This window comes from Plectropomus leopardus, chromosome 15 (assembly GCF_026936395.1).
Source record: "Plectropomus leopardus strain MGB_pleo_1.0 chromosome 15, ASM2693639v1, whole genome shotgun sequence".
NCBI classification, from domain to species: Eukaryota; Metazoa; Chordata; class Actinopteri; order Perciformes; family Serranidae; genus Plectropomus; species Plectropomus leopardus.
Genome location: NC_142190.1, coordinates 25,892,963 through 25,906,055, shown reverse-complemented (window position 1 = coordinate 25,906,055; position 13,093 = coordinate 25,892,963). Strand labels below are relative to the sequence as shown.

General features: G+C 40.2%; 1 protein-coding gene across 2 annotated transcripts; it reads right to left on the bottom strand.

Annotated features, from left to right (window-relative positions):
- Nucleotides 1-1,005: 1,005 nt before the first annotated feature.
- Nucleotides 1,006-12,794, bottom strand: gnb2 (guanine nucleotide binding protein (G protein), beta polypeptide 2). 2 transcript variants are annotated; one of them, XM_088088495.1, is made up of 11 exons: nucleotides 12,080-12,794; nucleotides 9,899-9,978; nucleotides 9,755-9,793; nucleotides 9,251-9,357; nucleotides 7,365-7,428; nucleotides 6,934-7,096; nucleotides 5,248-5,314; nucleotides 4,962-5,163; nucleotides 3,017-3,233; nucleotides 2,198-2,324; nucleotides 1,006-2,117 (listed from the first exon to the last, which is right to left on the bottom strand). In XM_088088495.1, exons 2-10 carry the CDS (start codon nucleotides 9,953-9,955, stop codon nucleotides 2,218-2,220), a joined length of 1,023 nt encoding a protein of 340 aa, XP_087944621.1. In that variant the 5' UTR covers nucleotides 9,956-9,978; nucleotides 12,080-12,794; the 3' UTR covers nucleotides 1,006-2,117; nucleotides 2,198-2,217. The 2 variants fall into 2 exon arrangements, with proteins under 2 accessions (XP_087944621.1, XP_042355077.1); XM_042499143.2 differs by having other exon boundaries at nucleotides 1,006-2,324; nucleotides 12,080-12,793.
- Between the last annotated feature and the right edge of the window lie 299 nt (nucleotides 12,795-13,093).

Sequence of the window (13,093 nt, the reverse complement as noted above, 5' to 3'; positions counted from 1 at the left end):
TACAGTCTTCATGCTAAAGTTTTGCTTTTTTATGTTTTGTGCGGTTGATATGTGTCACTATTTGACAACACATTGTTATTATTAACAGTAGTATTTAAAAAAAAAAAATCAAATCACTGAAAATAATGTAACTTGAATTTTTTTTTTAGATTATTATTTTTCGGCCTTTATTGATAGAGCAGCTGAAGAGAGAAGTTGGAAGTGAATGCAGCTTGCTGCAAAGGACTGAGTCTGTATGGGTTGCACACCCTACCAGGTGAGCTATAGGTCACCCAATCTTAAAGAGTGATACGGAAGCTGAGAAGTGCCGTCCTTCCAAAAAAGTTCTTTTAAAGTTGATTATCTTATTATTTCAAGAGAATGTGCATTGTTATATCCATAACATTTTTTTAATTATCTAAAGAAAACATGATTTGTTATCTTGATACTAGGTCATTAGTTACCATGAGAAAACAAAAGTTTGTTTTATTTCGTTATCTCAACAAGCTTTGTTATTGATATAACAAGCCAATTATTACATCGTTTTGAGAAAAAAAGCTTTGTTATCTCATGATAAGATAAATCATCATGACATAACAAAAGGTTGTTTTATTTCGTTAACTCAGAAAAATGAGTATTACAAAAAAAGGTTGTTCCCTCATATTAGGCTACTTATATTTTCTGCTAAACATAACAAACTAATTACTTGTTATCTCGAGATAACAGCGTTACAAAATATAATCGGAGGAATGGTCGTTCTCAGCTTCCATACTCTTTTCAGTGATGTTTGTGGTAAATAAATAACAAACTACAATCTGTGCAACTGTATTTAGGCGATTTAGAAACTATACCATTGGTAATGCCATAGCAGGGGTCAATGCGTGTGTTACCAATCAATACCAGAACAAACATTTTTAAGTCATATCTCAGGCTGAACTGCACCTGAATACACACTTTTTTCCACTGAGCTGATCACTGTCCAAGTGTTTACATAAAGAAATGCTTTACAAAAGAAACCACAAAAACTGGCAGGAGAGGCTATTATTTATTAATATTATATACAATTATACCATCATAATGTCCAGATAATACATTGACAATGTCAAAGTATGAATACTGGCTCCTGCTTTATTAAGATGTGTCTTATAATGCTTTTAATTTTTCCACCCACCCTCTGAATCTTAAATCTTTTTTTTTTGTTAATTTAACTTTATCAATATTCTCTATTAATAATCCTTAAAGTGTATCTGAGGCACACAGGGAGAACATGAATAAAATAAGTGTAAAAAAACAAAAAAAGAATAAAACAAAAGCTTAAGAGCAGATGTACTGTATGGGGAAGGGGAGGGGGGGGGGGGGCATATCTATAAAAACAGTGACTACATGATTTTTGGAGCCAGATGGAAATAAGAGTTGACATTTTTCCTTGGACTCTGTCGATCATCGGCCCGTCCTGTCTGTCAGTGGTTATGGTTTTTTTCAGTGTTAATGGACTCACATGATTCTCCTTCATGACCGCTCTTCCTTCACATTAGCATCGCCGAGATACATGTGGTACTGAGACAAAAATAGTACAGAAAAATTCGTCTGAAGTGCATTTTGGACTTCATTGTAAACAAAGACAGAATTGTCCAATAACGTCTTCTCCCCCTGTTTAACTCGAGGAGCAGTGTCTCTCAGGAAAAAGTGTGTGTGTGTGTGTGTGTGTGTGTGTGTGTGTGTGTGTTAGACATGTTAAAAGGCTTCAGGTAATAGTGGCGTTTGTGTTGTGTGTGTTTTTTTATGTGAGCAGCTGAATTTTTAACTGTGTTTTGTCGCATTTTTACATTTTACAGATTGTGTGTGTGCGTGCTGCGTGTGTGTGTGTGTGTGTGGTTCTGTAGCCTTGCTGCTGTGCACTTATCAGCTGTAGGTAGTGTGGGCGTGTGTTCAGGTCTTGTGTCGTCTTGTCCTGCATACAGCGTGTGTGTGTATGTGTGTGTGTAAACTCATACCTAAGTCATATATATTATGTACAGTACATGTTGCAGTTTGTCTGTTGAATCTTACATACAGTGAATACGGGGTGCAAACTGTGTCCCGAGATGGGAGCGGTGTCTGTTGGACGTGTGTGTGTGTGTGTGTGTGTGTGTGTGTGTGTGTGTGTGTGTGTGTGTGTGTGTGTGTGTGTGTGTGTGTGTGTGTGTGTGTGTGTGTGTGTGTGTGTGTGTGTGTGTGTTTGCTGTTCCTGTGCGTGGCTCAGTTCCAGATCTTAAGGAAGCTGTCCCAGGACCCGGTGCACACCGCCATGCCGTCATCATTCACACCCAGACAGCTCACACGATTGTCATGGCCGGCCAGGACCCCTGCAGGGACGACGAGGACAAACAAAGGAGGACTTGTTACTGTAAAAATGTTTTGCTCTCCAGACTGTGCCAAAACGATTTTTTTAAACACTCAGAACACAGCGACCTTGTGTTTATTCCTGCTTTAACTTGAAATTGAGGGTGGGACATTTCTCCAAACTTTGTTTTTTTGTTGTTGTTGTTTTTTTTTTTTTTTAACAAAATAAGACTTGTGACATGTAAACAGAGCTCCATTGCCTCCAAAAATGATTCAAAAGTAAGCTTAAAACTGTGAAATCATTAAAGAGAAAAAATCAGTAAAAAAGAAATACTCTTTCAGTATTTTGCACTGAAATCCTGTTAAGTTAACATTCATTGATTTGTTTGCTGGAGAATTTGGCTCCATGGTGCTTAGAAAAGGACATCGATGATGTTCTTATCAACTTCACCTTAGGCAGTTTAAAGGGACAGCTCAACCTAAAATCAAAAACTACATATTTTTCTACTTACCTGTAGTATTTTTTGTAGTATTTTTTTTAATCAATTTAGATTGTCTTTGTGTGAGTTGCAGAGTGTTGGAGATAGCGGCTGTAGAGATGTCTGTCGTCTCTCCAGTATAATTCAACTAGATGGCACTCGGCTTGAACCTTTCTCAACCTACTTTTTGTCATTACACCAGCACACGGCTGTTTCCTCTCGCCTCCTCCACCCACCTGCTCTGTCTCCCTTCATGGCGTCCCAGATGTTGCAGTTAAAGTCGTCATAACCAGCCAGCAGCAAACGGCCAGAGCGCGAGAAAGCCACGGAGGTGATGCCACAGATGATGTTGTCATGGCAGTAGAGGCTGAGCTCCTGGTCTGCACGCAAGTCAAACAGCCTGCAGGTGGCGTCGTCAGAGCCTGTGGCGAAGGCGCTGCCGTTGGGAAAGAACTGAAGAGGAGCACAGGAAGTGGGATGAGAAGCAGGAAGTGTGGCTCTATCAAGATACTCTTTACAAAAGACAAGTGATTGTGAGTAAGTGAAGAGCTCCCTGTACATGCTCTAATGTGACTGCAAACTGTGTTCTCATTGCCTACACTCTTGGACTGAATCTGATCCCCATGTTTTAATACAGAATCTGCCCTCCTGTCATCCATCTGATATAACCTGTGCTGTGCGTCAGTCCAGACTCCAACTGGAGACCGTCTCAGTCTGGACTGATGCAGGATGTTCAGATATGGTGTTAATTGATAATCTTGTTAATCCCTTAGCGTGCTCCCAGTTTAAATCCCCCCTATAGCTGGGACAAGACAGTGTATGACGTCACCAAGACAAATCCCGGAGCTGCTCTGTTGATAGTGTATTAGACAGTTCACAGGAGGGATAGACCGCCACTTAACACCGCTGCTGGGCCGATACCAGCGCCCGACATTTTGACTTTCTCATAGATGTGTCAGTTAATAGACACACACTGTGTACAAAACTTTTGTTCTACCTCTGGTACATTCAGATTTGTTATTGGGATTACATAACGTGTCTCAATATTGTTTTTATTTTTGGTCAACGTGTAGATCCCAAGTTTACTATCCACGGTGTGGTTAAACTGTAGGTTTATTAAGTAGTTAGCAAAAGCAACTTTAAAAGTCATTCCTATAAGGCTATATTTAGCTTGTTTTTTTATTTGGGGTTATTTTTTTAAAGGTCCAGTGTGTAGGATTTAAGCACATATATTGGCAAAAATGGTATATAATATTTAGGACTATGTTTCCATTAGTGCATAACTACCTGAGAATATAAATTGATGTTACCTTAGAATAAGACATTTATTTTGATATATGAAGGGCGGAGCCGCCATGTTGTTCTACAGTAGCCCAGAAAGAACAAACCCAAAATTGGCTCTAGATAGGGCACTTTGTGTTTCTGTCTCAGCCAGTGTAGTTCACCTACATGCTTAAGAGGTTTCAGTTCTGCCCCCTCACCACTAGATGCCACTAAATCCTACACACTGGACCTTTAAGACTTGGCTAAGCTCCTCCAGAGATTAGGAAGAACATATGCAACTGTTTTTGCTGGCTGGGTAGTACTTCCCACAATCTTGGAACCCATCGGATATCAGTCTGATGGCGATTTAGCCTCTGGGGCAACGGCTAATATTTTGGGGTTTCTGGTGTTGCCATCAGACAGTCCAGGCAAGGACTTCCTATCTGTTGTTCATTTACATGTTTTACAGATTGATTGGCAACTTTGGATAAGGGAATGGAGTTGTGGGACAACATCTACAAAACTTAATCTGTGTTAGGTGATAGCAGATGTGTTCTGAGATTGGATTTTGGCCAATGCGTATCGCTTCTTTTGCTCTCCAAAGGGACTGTTCACCTGCAGGTAACCAAAGCCCACTCAAATGTGATTGGTCAATACTACTTGGACTACAATTGAAAACCAGAACACTTTCAACACCAGAATCTTGTCCCATTCCCACAAGTCCTGCATACATTAACTGATATTTGTTTATAGAGATTATACTTTCCATGATGAGTAAAGAGAACCTAATGTTTTAAAATCGATGCAGTGCCCCCCTAAACTCTCAGCCTGGATGAAAAATTTAGTACAAATAAAGATCCACGTTTGACAGCTTGTAGTTCAGTCACAAGGCCACCGGTGCCCTGAGAGCGCACTCACGCAGATGGCGTTGATGTCAGACTCGTGCCCTGTGAAGGTCTGCCGGCACATGCTGTCCCTGATGTCCCACAGTTTGACCGAAGCGTCGCAGGCTCCCGACACAAAGGTGCGGAGGTCGGGCGACAGGGACAGACTCATGACATCACCGCTGTGGCCGGAGAAAACCGTGGTCTGCTGACTTGTCTCAATGTCCCACAGTGCACTGGGGGCAGAAAGCGGAGAGTTAGACACCGATCAGCTCTTGTTTGCACCGCACACTGTCTGCATTTTGATGTCTGTGGTTTACCATGTGGTGTCTCCTGAACTCGTGATGATTTGATTGTCATCGATGAAGCGGCAGCATGACAGGTAACCTGAGAGAACAGAGGACAGGTGTTTGGGTGAGTTTCTGTTGTGGGCATGGGCGGACTATGAGACCATGGGCTCCTGGGCATAGACAAGCAAAAGGCCCCATCACCTCTACTACACAGAACAACGTACAGACTTTGTCCTGGCTTTGCATCTTTTTAGTGTTTTTTTTTCTCTCTTTATAGTTGCCAGCAAGGTTTTGTTGGTTTTGTGTCTCTTTGTGGTACTGATGTGTCCTAATGTTATATTTGGGTATTTTTTGGTTGTTTTGTTTCTCTTTGTAGTGGTTTTGTGTCTCTTTGTGGTAATTTTGTGTGTCCTTGTAATTGTTTCGTATTATATTGAGATCATTTTTTGTCTCTTAGGGTTATATTTGTTTTGTGTCTCCTTATAGTTTATTTGCATCTCTCTGTAGTTGTTTTGTGTCTGTTTGTATATATATATATTTTTTTTGCATCTCTTGGTCATTTTGAGTCTCTTAAGTATATAAATGTATTGTTTTGGGCTGTTTTGTTTCTCTTTGTAGTTCCTTTGCACCTCCTTGTAATTATTTTGTGTCACTTGAAGGTATATTTTTGTAATTTTTGGTTGTTTTGCTTCTCTTAGTAGTCATTTTGTGTCTCTGTAGTCCCTTTGCATCTCTTTGTAGTCATTTTGTGTCACTCTGAGGTGTATTTATGTCATTTTTGGGTGTTCTGTGTCTCTGTAGTTTCTTTGCATCTCTTTGTCATTTTGTGTCTCTTCGAAGTATATTTGTGTGTTTTTTAGTTGTTTTGTTTGTCTTTGTATTTAATTTGTGTCTTTTTGTAGTTCCTTTGCACCAATTTGTAGTCATTTTGTGTTACTCTGAGGTATATTTTTGTAATTTTTGGTTGTTTTGTTTCTTTTTGTAGTCGTTTTGTGTCTCTTTGTAGTCCCTTTGCATGTCTTTGTGGTCATTTTGAGTCTGGGCCTGTACCCGGTGGACCTCTTCACTAATCCATCCATGATTGTGGGGCTGAATGAAATATATTAGAGGTGATCTGCACACACACAAATTGAGATATCGTTTAAGAGTTGGCTAGGTGATAGTAGAGTGATAGTATAGTGTCTACTATAAATTATGATTATTGTAATAGTACGCTGAATGTAGAAAAAAATAGGTAAAGGCAGAGAGAGGATGTAATGTCATTTTCTCCATATATCTCTATTCATTTCAGTTTTGCAAATAACAATGTATATAGTAGGCTATAGTGCTTTCTGTTGTGCAGACTTTGCCAGACACCTGATTCCCTATGAAAAAAAGTCTTTAAAGCACTCGCTACTGCTCATGAATCTTGTTTCTGTAAACGCTCGGTAGAGACATCCTGATATTGAGTTGCAGCCCATTTTCCAAATTACATTGAGCAGCACAGTAGCTACAGTGTCACAAACCGCAGTCTCACAGACAGGAGTTGATGTCTCAGCTCATTAAGACAGCGCTGCCCTGCGATTAATTAACCATGTAAATGAAATCTTCATTGTTTAGGGGTTTGGGAGCAGAGCTTTCCCACGAGGCAGAGGACTGCTGCAATGTTCGTCTGCAGTGTCATCAGTCTGACTCACAGGAAGAGTCGAAAAGGATGGGAGTGTGATATTCTTTCACCTGTGTGGCCAGGTAGCTCCCTGCTGACCCTGACATTGCCCTCGCGAGTCTTCAAGCAGTAGATAGAGCAGATGTTGTCCAGGCCTCCGCAGGCTACGTAGTTCCCAGAGGGGGCATACGCGCAAGTCATCACCCAGGAGGAGCGCAGAGGGATGGCATGTATCTACAAAGGTATTTGGGAGCAGCACACACACTTTTGGAGTGGAAGAAACCCAATGCTAACACTTAATAAGAGCTTAAAATGGGTTAGTATTGACACCGAAAAATGCCACTGTAAATGTTAGAATAAGTCATGGCACAGAGGAAGCTGTTATGAGTCAACCACACTCCTACAAGAGAAAGACTTTACTCCACTTTCACTTCCAGTTCGGACCGAGGCCAAGTGTGACTATTTATTCGGCTGATGAAAAGTATTATTCAGCTGACTTTACCTTGTTAGTGGTGTAGCTGTCCCAGATGATTAGTTTTCCATCTTGAGAGGCACTAACCAGAAGCCTGCCGAGACAAATATTCAAACATCTCATACTTTATCTAATGATGCACGTCCAGTAAGTGTTCATTTTCTGGATTAAATATATTCAGTTAACAACTGCCTAAAGTCTTCCACAATGACTTACCAATACTTATACACGCAAAATCTTAAAAACTGAAAACTTTGGTTTGACAGATTCTGCATTCATTTTTAGAGTCTATAATTCTAAACCGAATGATGTTTTGGCTCTACGTTTTTGAATACTTTGTGAGTTTGTGAGGCTGTTGTTTTGGGCATAGCAGTGCTTTGAGCTAAATGCTAACATCAGCATGCTATCGCAATGAAAATGCTAACATGCTAATACAAAATGTTACTTAATCAGAAAAGTCCCACTGAGATTGAGATCTCATTTTAAAGAGAGACCTAAGTACATAATAAAAACATAAAACAAACAATTTCACTGTAAACAAAATAATATTTAAAAAAGAAATTAAATAAAATATAATAAAGCAATAAAATACAATAATAAGTCCATTAAAACAGGTTAAAAACAGTCCCAATTAAAATCAGATTAATGTTTTGACTAATTGTTTTAAGTGATCAATTGGAACCAGAGTATCAAGTGAAGCAGATGACGTTCACCATGGTTACCATCTTAGTTTAGCCTCATAAGCACTAAAGATATGGCTCATAGTTCAGGCTACCACTTTTCAGAATGGCTAGCTTGGTAGCCTGCACCAATAGCATATCTATGTTCCCCAGCTCAATACCCTCTACATATGACACATCCAGACCTCTCCAAGGCTTTTATGTTTTTTCCCCTAGATCAAATGTTTAAGTATGTTTTAGTGGGTCGATATGCTGAATTCAGTCACCTTTAGCTAATGGCAGGGTAATTAAACTTTTTGGACCAGATTAGATAATGTAAAAAATATCTGGGGGCCAGCTGCTTCTCACATCAAATTTTTTTTTTTCTATAATCCCATACAAATGAGACAAATGCAACTGTCTTCATCATTCAGTGAACAAGTAGTCACAGACATGGCTACTTTTTCTGTGGCCACGTCTGTCACATAGCAAGAAATGTTTGCTGTCAGGTAACCGTTCTGTTTGTTTGTTTACCAAGTATTTATGAAAACACATCAATTCTGCCTGAAAAGTTCCTACTTGATGCATTTATATAAACTGTATCATAGTTCTGCCATTGTTAGATGAAGATGATATTGAACAATTAAGCAATATTATATTAAAAGTCAAGCCGAGGGCCATTTGAAATTGGTTTGAGGGCCACAATTGGCCTTGGAGCTGGAATTTAGACATGCCTGGCTTAGAGCCTATTGATGATGAAACCTACGCCCTTAAAGTTTTGCACAGGTCTGACTGTAGACATTAAAATCTCCATTGTAGATTTATTCCATTCAAACTGCATTTGAAATGCCCATCTCCCTTACGTTCCTGCGTTTTCTATTATTGAAAAGCTGCAGTGAAGATGTTAGTTTAATATCAAGAGACATATATAAAAATGTGCTAATTTTTTAAACCAACAAGAAAAACAAATGCAAAGTGTGCCTTATGTGTTTTATAAAGGGACTCCAGAGCTGATAGAGCTGAGGAACAAAGAACCTTGGAAGCATAGATGACCCGCCTACACCAGTTTGGTAACTTTAAAAATGATGATTGTTTTTTTTCCATATTGAAATGTAATGTATTTCTTTCATCCCATGTTAAGGTGCTGTTGTATGGAGACGAATTGTAATGGTATGTTTATGAAATGCAAAGCACCAGTTTGTTTTAATCACAATCAAAGTCAATTTCACGAAAACATTTGGAACAGTAAAGACTCACTTTGAGTCTGTGCCCCAGTGCATGGCGTAGATCTTAGCAAGGTGGCCCCGGAGGGTGCGTCTTGTCCGCATCTGAATCCTTCCCACAGGATCCAGACCAGCAGTTATCTGGGTTAGTGACAAGAGGTTAATCAAACAATTACTGCTAATGAAATTCAGTGACTTTTTTTTCTAATGAGTGTGTGTAGCAGTGTGTGGCACGTTTCCCTTTAAAGCTTCTGGAGATTTTACCAGTATTGTAAGATATATCACTATGAAGACAAAATCAGCACAAGAAAAGCTAATATTTCATAAATATATAAGTTAAAATGAATTTATAAAATATGATATTGAAGTAATGTATAAAGCACAGCACAAGACAATGACTGACCACCATGTTTATACTTGAGGTGATCATGATCAAACATCAATAACCAATCATCTTTCTCCCCCCAAAACTCCCCCCAAAATATAAATACATTTGTTATGTACTTTGCCACCTGGGACGTTCAGTATCAGCACTTACCTGTGTCAAGGTTGAATCTCCGCATGCTTTCCTGGCATCCTGATGGACATGAAATCATTGGATGAAACAACCGAAACATTACACAACATGTAAAGTTTTATCATTCCAGAGGTGAAAACTTAACTATAAAAACATCTGACTCACTCGTATCTGGTTCCGAAGTTGCTCGGCCTCCTGACGAAGCTGCTCCAGCTCACTCATTTTGGATTTGTCTGAACCGTCACCTGTTGGTGGCAGGACAATATCAAATATCAAATATCAAATATATTCTAATTTATAAAGTATCATGCCATAATTAAAATGGAAAGAGACAACTTTTTCCCCTTTAGATTTTCCAAGTAGCATATAATTGTTGGCACCACAGTTACAAAGACAACTTGATTGCTTTTCGTTTTCCTTAGAGCTTAACAACGACTTATAGCACATGAAATACTGTATTTTATTTTCCACGGTTATTTTGGTAGTTCCACTGTGCACCATTTCTGTTACTAGAAATAGTAACTTCAGTGAACTGAAATTTACACTCTTTGTATCTGGTGATAGCTACCCAGGAAAACAAGTGCTATCCTCTCCCTGTTTCGGTTGCACCAAAAATTGAGCAGTCATGTTCCCGGCAGTTCGTACCCAGTGACAGCATTGCATATTGAAAGTGAGGCTTATAGGTAACCAATATAAAAAAACTCTGATTGTGTCATTATTCTATAGCTATTAAACTGTCCCTTCAACGTTTACCTCATAATGAGTTAAAGCAAAAAAAAAAAGTATCTATTGCCACTTTAATAAAATGACTGCCACTGAATCCCAGTGGGGCCCACTGGGATTATCATAATTTCATGTGTTCATAATCCAGTAATCCAGGAGTCCACTCTCAAAAATGAATCAATTAAGTAAAAATAATGTGCTTAAAATTCACTTTGTCCCTGATTGAGGAAAGAAAAAAATAAAATAAAAGCCACACATTTTAATCTCTAAGGTTTACTGAACCCACACAGTGAGAAAAAACCTTGTAATCTGTTTATGGCTGTGCAACCATGCCTGCTTTAACTAGGCAGAATAATCTGTAATGACTAAAATGCTATCGAGCAGCCAGCACTGCAGATACTGAGCGAACACTCCCTTTAAAGCCCAGATAACTTGTTACACTCTGCATTTACAGGTTGTATATCTAGTCACAATTTGGACATGTTTTGTCATTTGAGGCACTGTGTTTCCTAAAAAGGAACATGGCAGGAGGTGCATCATTTCACTCTGGGCCAACTGGGGTCACACATACTGTACATCGCTCTCAGTAGGAAGCAGCATTTCCTGTTCCTGACAGTTACACATTCAAATCGCCTCCCAAACAGGGAGCTTCTATTTGCATTTGCAAAGCGATTCAAATCCACAGCAAACACACATACAGTGCACACTGCAAAGGAAGAGCAATTAGCTACAGTAGGTCACTGTTCCCTGGAGGGACCTGCGACCAGATGGATCACACGGCACTAATGGAAGCCAAAAAGGGTGCATCATGGGTCTCAGTCTCCTGGCACAGCTGCTCATTTAGCCAATGAGGAGGAGAGGAGCTGAGGGGGGTGATGCATCAGAGATCGGGCCTGGATGGGTCCAGCCAGATGCTCAGATGTTTTTGTCGCCCTGTGAGCATCGAGCAGCTTTGTGCTGATATCATGCCAGTGGACAGTGTGAAAAAGACACATTATCATACAGACTCCACCTGCACTGATGCATGGCCTAGTAGCAGACATGAGGCTAATATCGCCTTCATGATGATGAAGGAGGTTAGACTAAAGCACATGAACATCTGAGGGGACTTTACTCTCCTTTGGGCGCATATTTCATAACACAAGGAGACAGAAATTCAAAGAGCATGATGCCAAAGTGTGACTGGCCCCACCCCTTTGAATGTGATGTGGAGCTACACCAACATGGCATGGCTACATCTGCAACTGGAGGAGAGAGCAGAGCCCAAAAAAAAAAAAAAAAACCCACTGCAAAGAGCAAATGTCAGAGAACAATGTGCTCAAAATTAAATCCGCAGTGAATAAAGATTCATATCTATAGGAGGGATTTTCATCCCTCCGCAGCATAGAAAGATTCAAATACAGGCCCCATAAATGCAGCTACATCACATATTGATCCGCACACAGTGAGCAGATGAAGGCCTTGACCACATCTTGTTTCAGATGCTGAGCCCCTACGATGCGGATGTCGCCAAATTAATTTAGTCGAAAAGATGCCACGAACAGGCACATCATCACCCAGCCATCTTACAGCCAATAGGCCGGCCTGCAGCGGCTGTCACAGCGTTTGATAATGGGTGGCTACCTGTTAATTCTCCCGATGATTTTGCTGCTTTTTTCCGCCGTGGAAAAAAAATGAAAGCAACGTCCCCACTTGAAAGAAAAAAATCAAATCGTGGAGGATTTCACTAGATGTCTTTTTCACTCATTAAAAAAAAAAAGATCCACTTAGAGCTCACGATGTTTCCAAATCCTTCAGCGAACAGGCAAACGGAGGAGGGCTACACACATTTCCATTTCTCTGCTTTAGTGGAGCCTCCCGAAAAAGATGAAATCTGCTGCTGCCTTTTCCTCCTCGAAATGCTGTCCCCCCTTTTTTTTCACGCCCGATCACTTCACAAAAACATCTTTGTCCGATGTAAACAAACACAATTCAGCTCGGTCCCCCGGCCCCGCATCAAGCGCTGTCCATTAAATACTATTCAGTCCGTTTTACTCCGATTCTGCTTTTCGTGACGTTATCCTCGTTTCCTTCCTCTCTTTGGTTTCCTCCTCCCTCTGCCGACACTTCATCAGGACAGCCGCCTCCGAGTCAACACTGAATTACTGAGTAAAAATGTGCCTCTTATAGAAAATAATGCCTTTTTCTTATTAAAAAAAAAGCTTGTGGCTGCAAGAAATCAGCCCATCAGCAGATGTACTGTGCGCATTTTTCTCCCAGTATAAAGAGCGGCGGCCCTCTCGGTCAGTTATCCACACAGTTCCTGTTTTTTTTTCTCTCCTTCTCTCTGAATATCATCATTCAGAAACAGGCAGCCAGATCACGCGGCGGGCGCTTGCAGAAGGATCCTCAAATCCGGGCATGAAGCATGTTTCAACCACACCCATCTCTTAAATACTGCTAAATCCCATGACCCCCCTCTGATCTGATCAGACCACTGCAGGTTTGAGATCACTATCTCACAAAAGTTTTATCTGTTCAGAGAACTGAGTTGATCCTTCAAGTCAGGGGTCCCAATAATTTCTTTTTTTATTATGATCATTTCATATTTAGCAGAGAGCAACACAATGACGAAAGTATTTTGGAGATAAATGTCCG

Excerpts from the sequence above, each read along its gene's own strand:
- gnb2 (XM_088088495.1), bottom strand. The coding sequence starts at position 9,955 with ATGAGTGAGCTGGAGCAGCTTCGTCAGGAGGCCGAGCAACTTCGGAAC. Across the intron at positions 7,429-9,250 it reads CACTGGGGCACAGACTCAAA|GCTTCTGGTTAGTGCCTCTC; the intron begins GTGAGTCTTTAC and ends TTGTCTCGGCAG. Across the intron at positions 5,164-5,247 it reads AGTTCAGGAGACACCACATG|TGCACTGTGGGACATTGAGA; the intron begins GTAAACCACAGA and ends TTCTGCCCCCAG.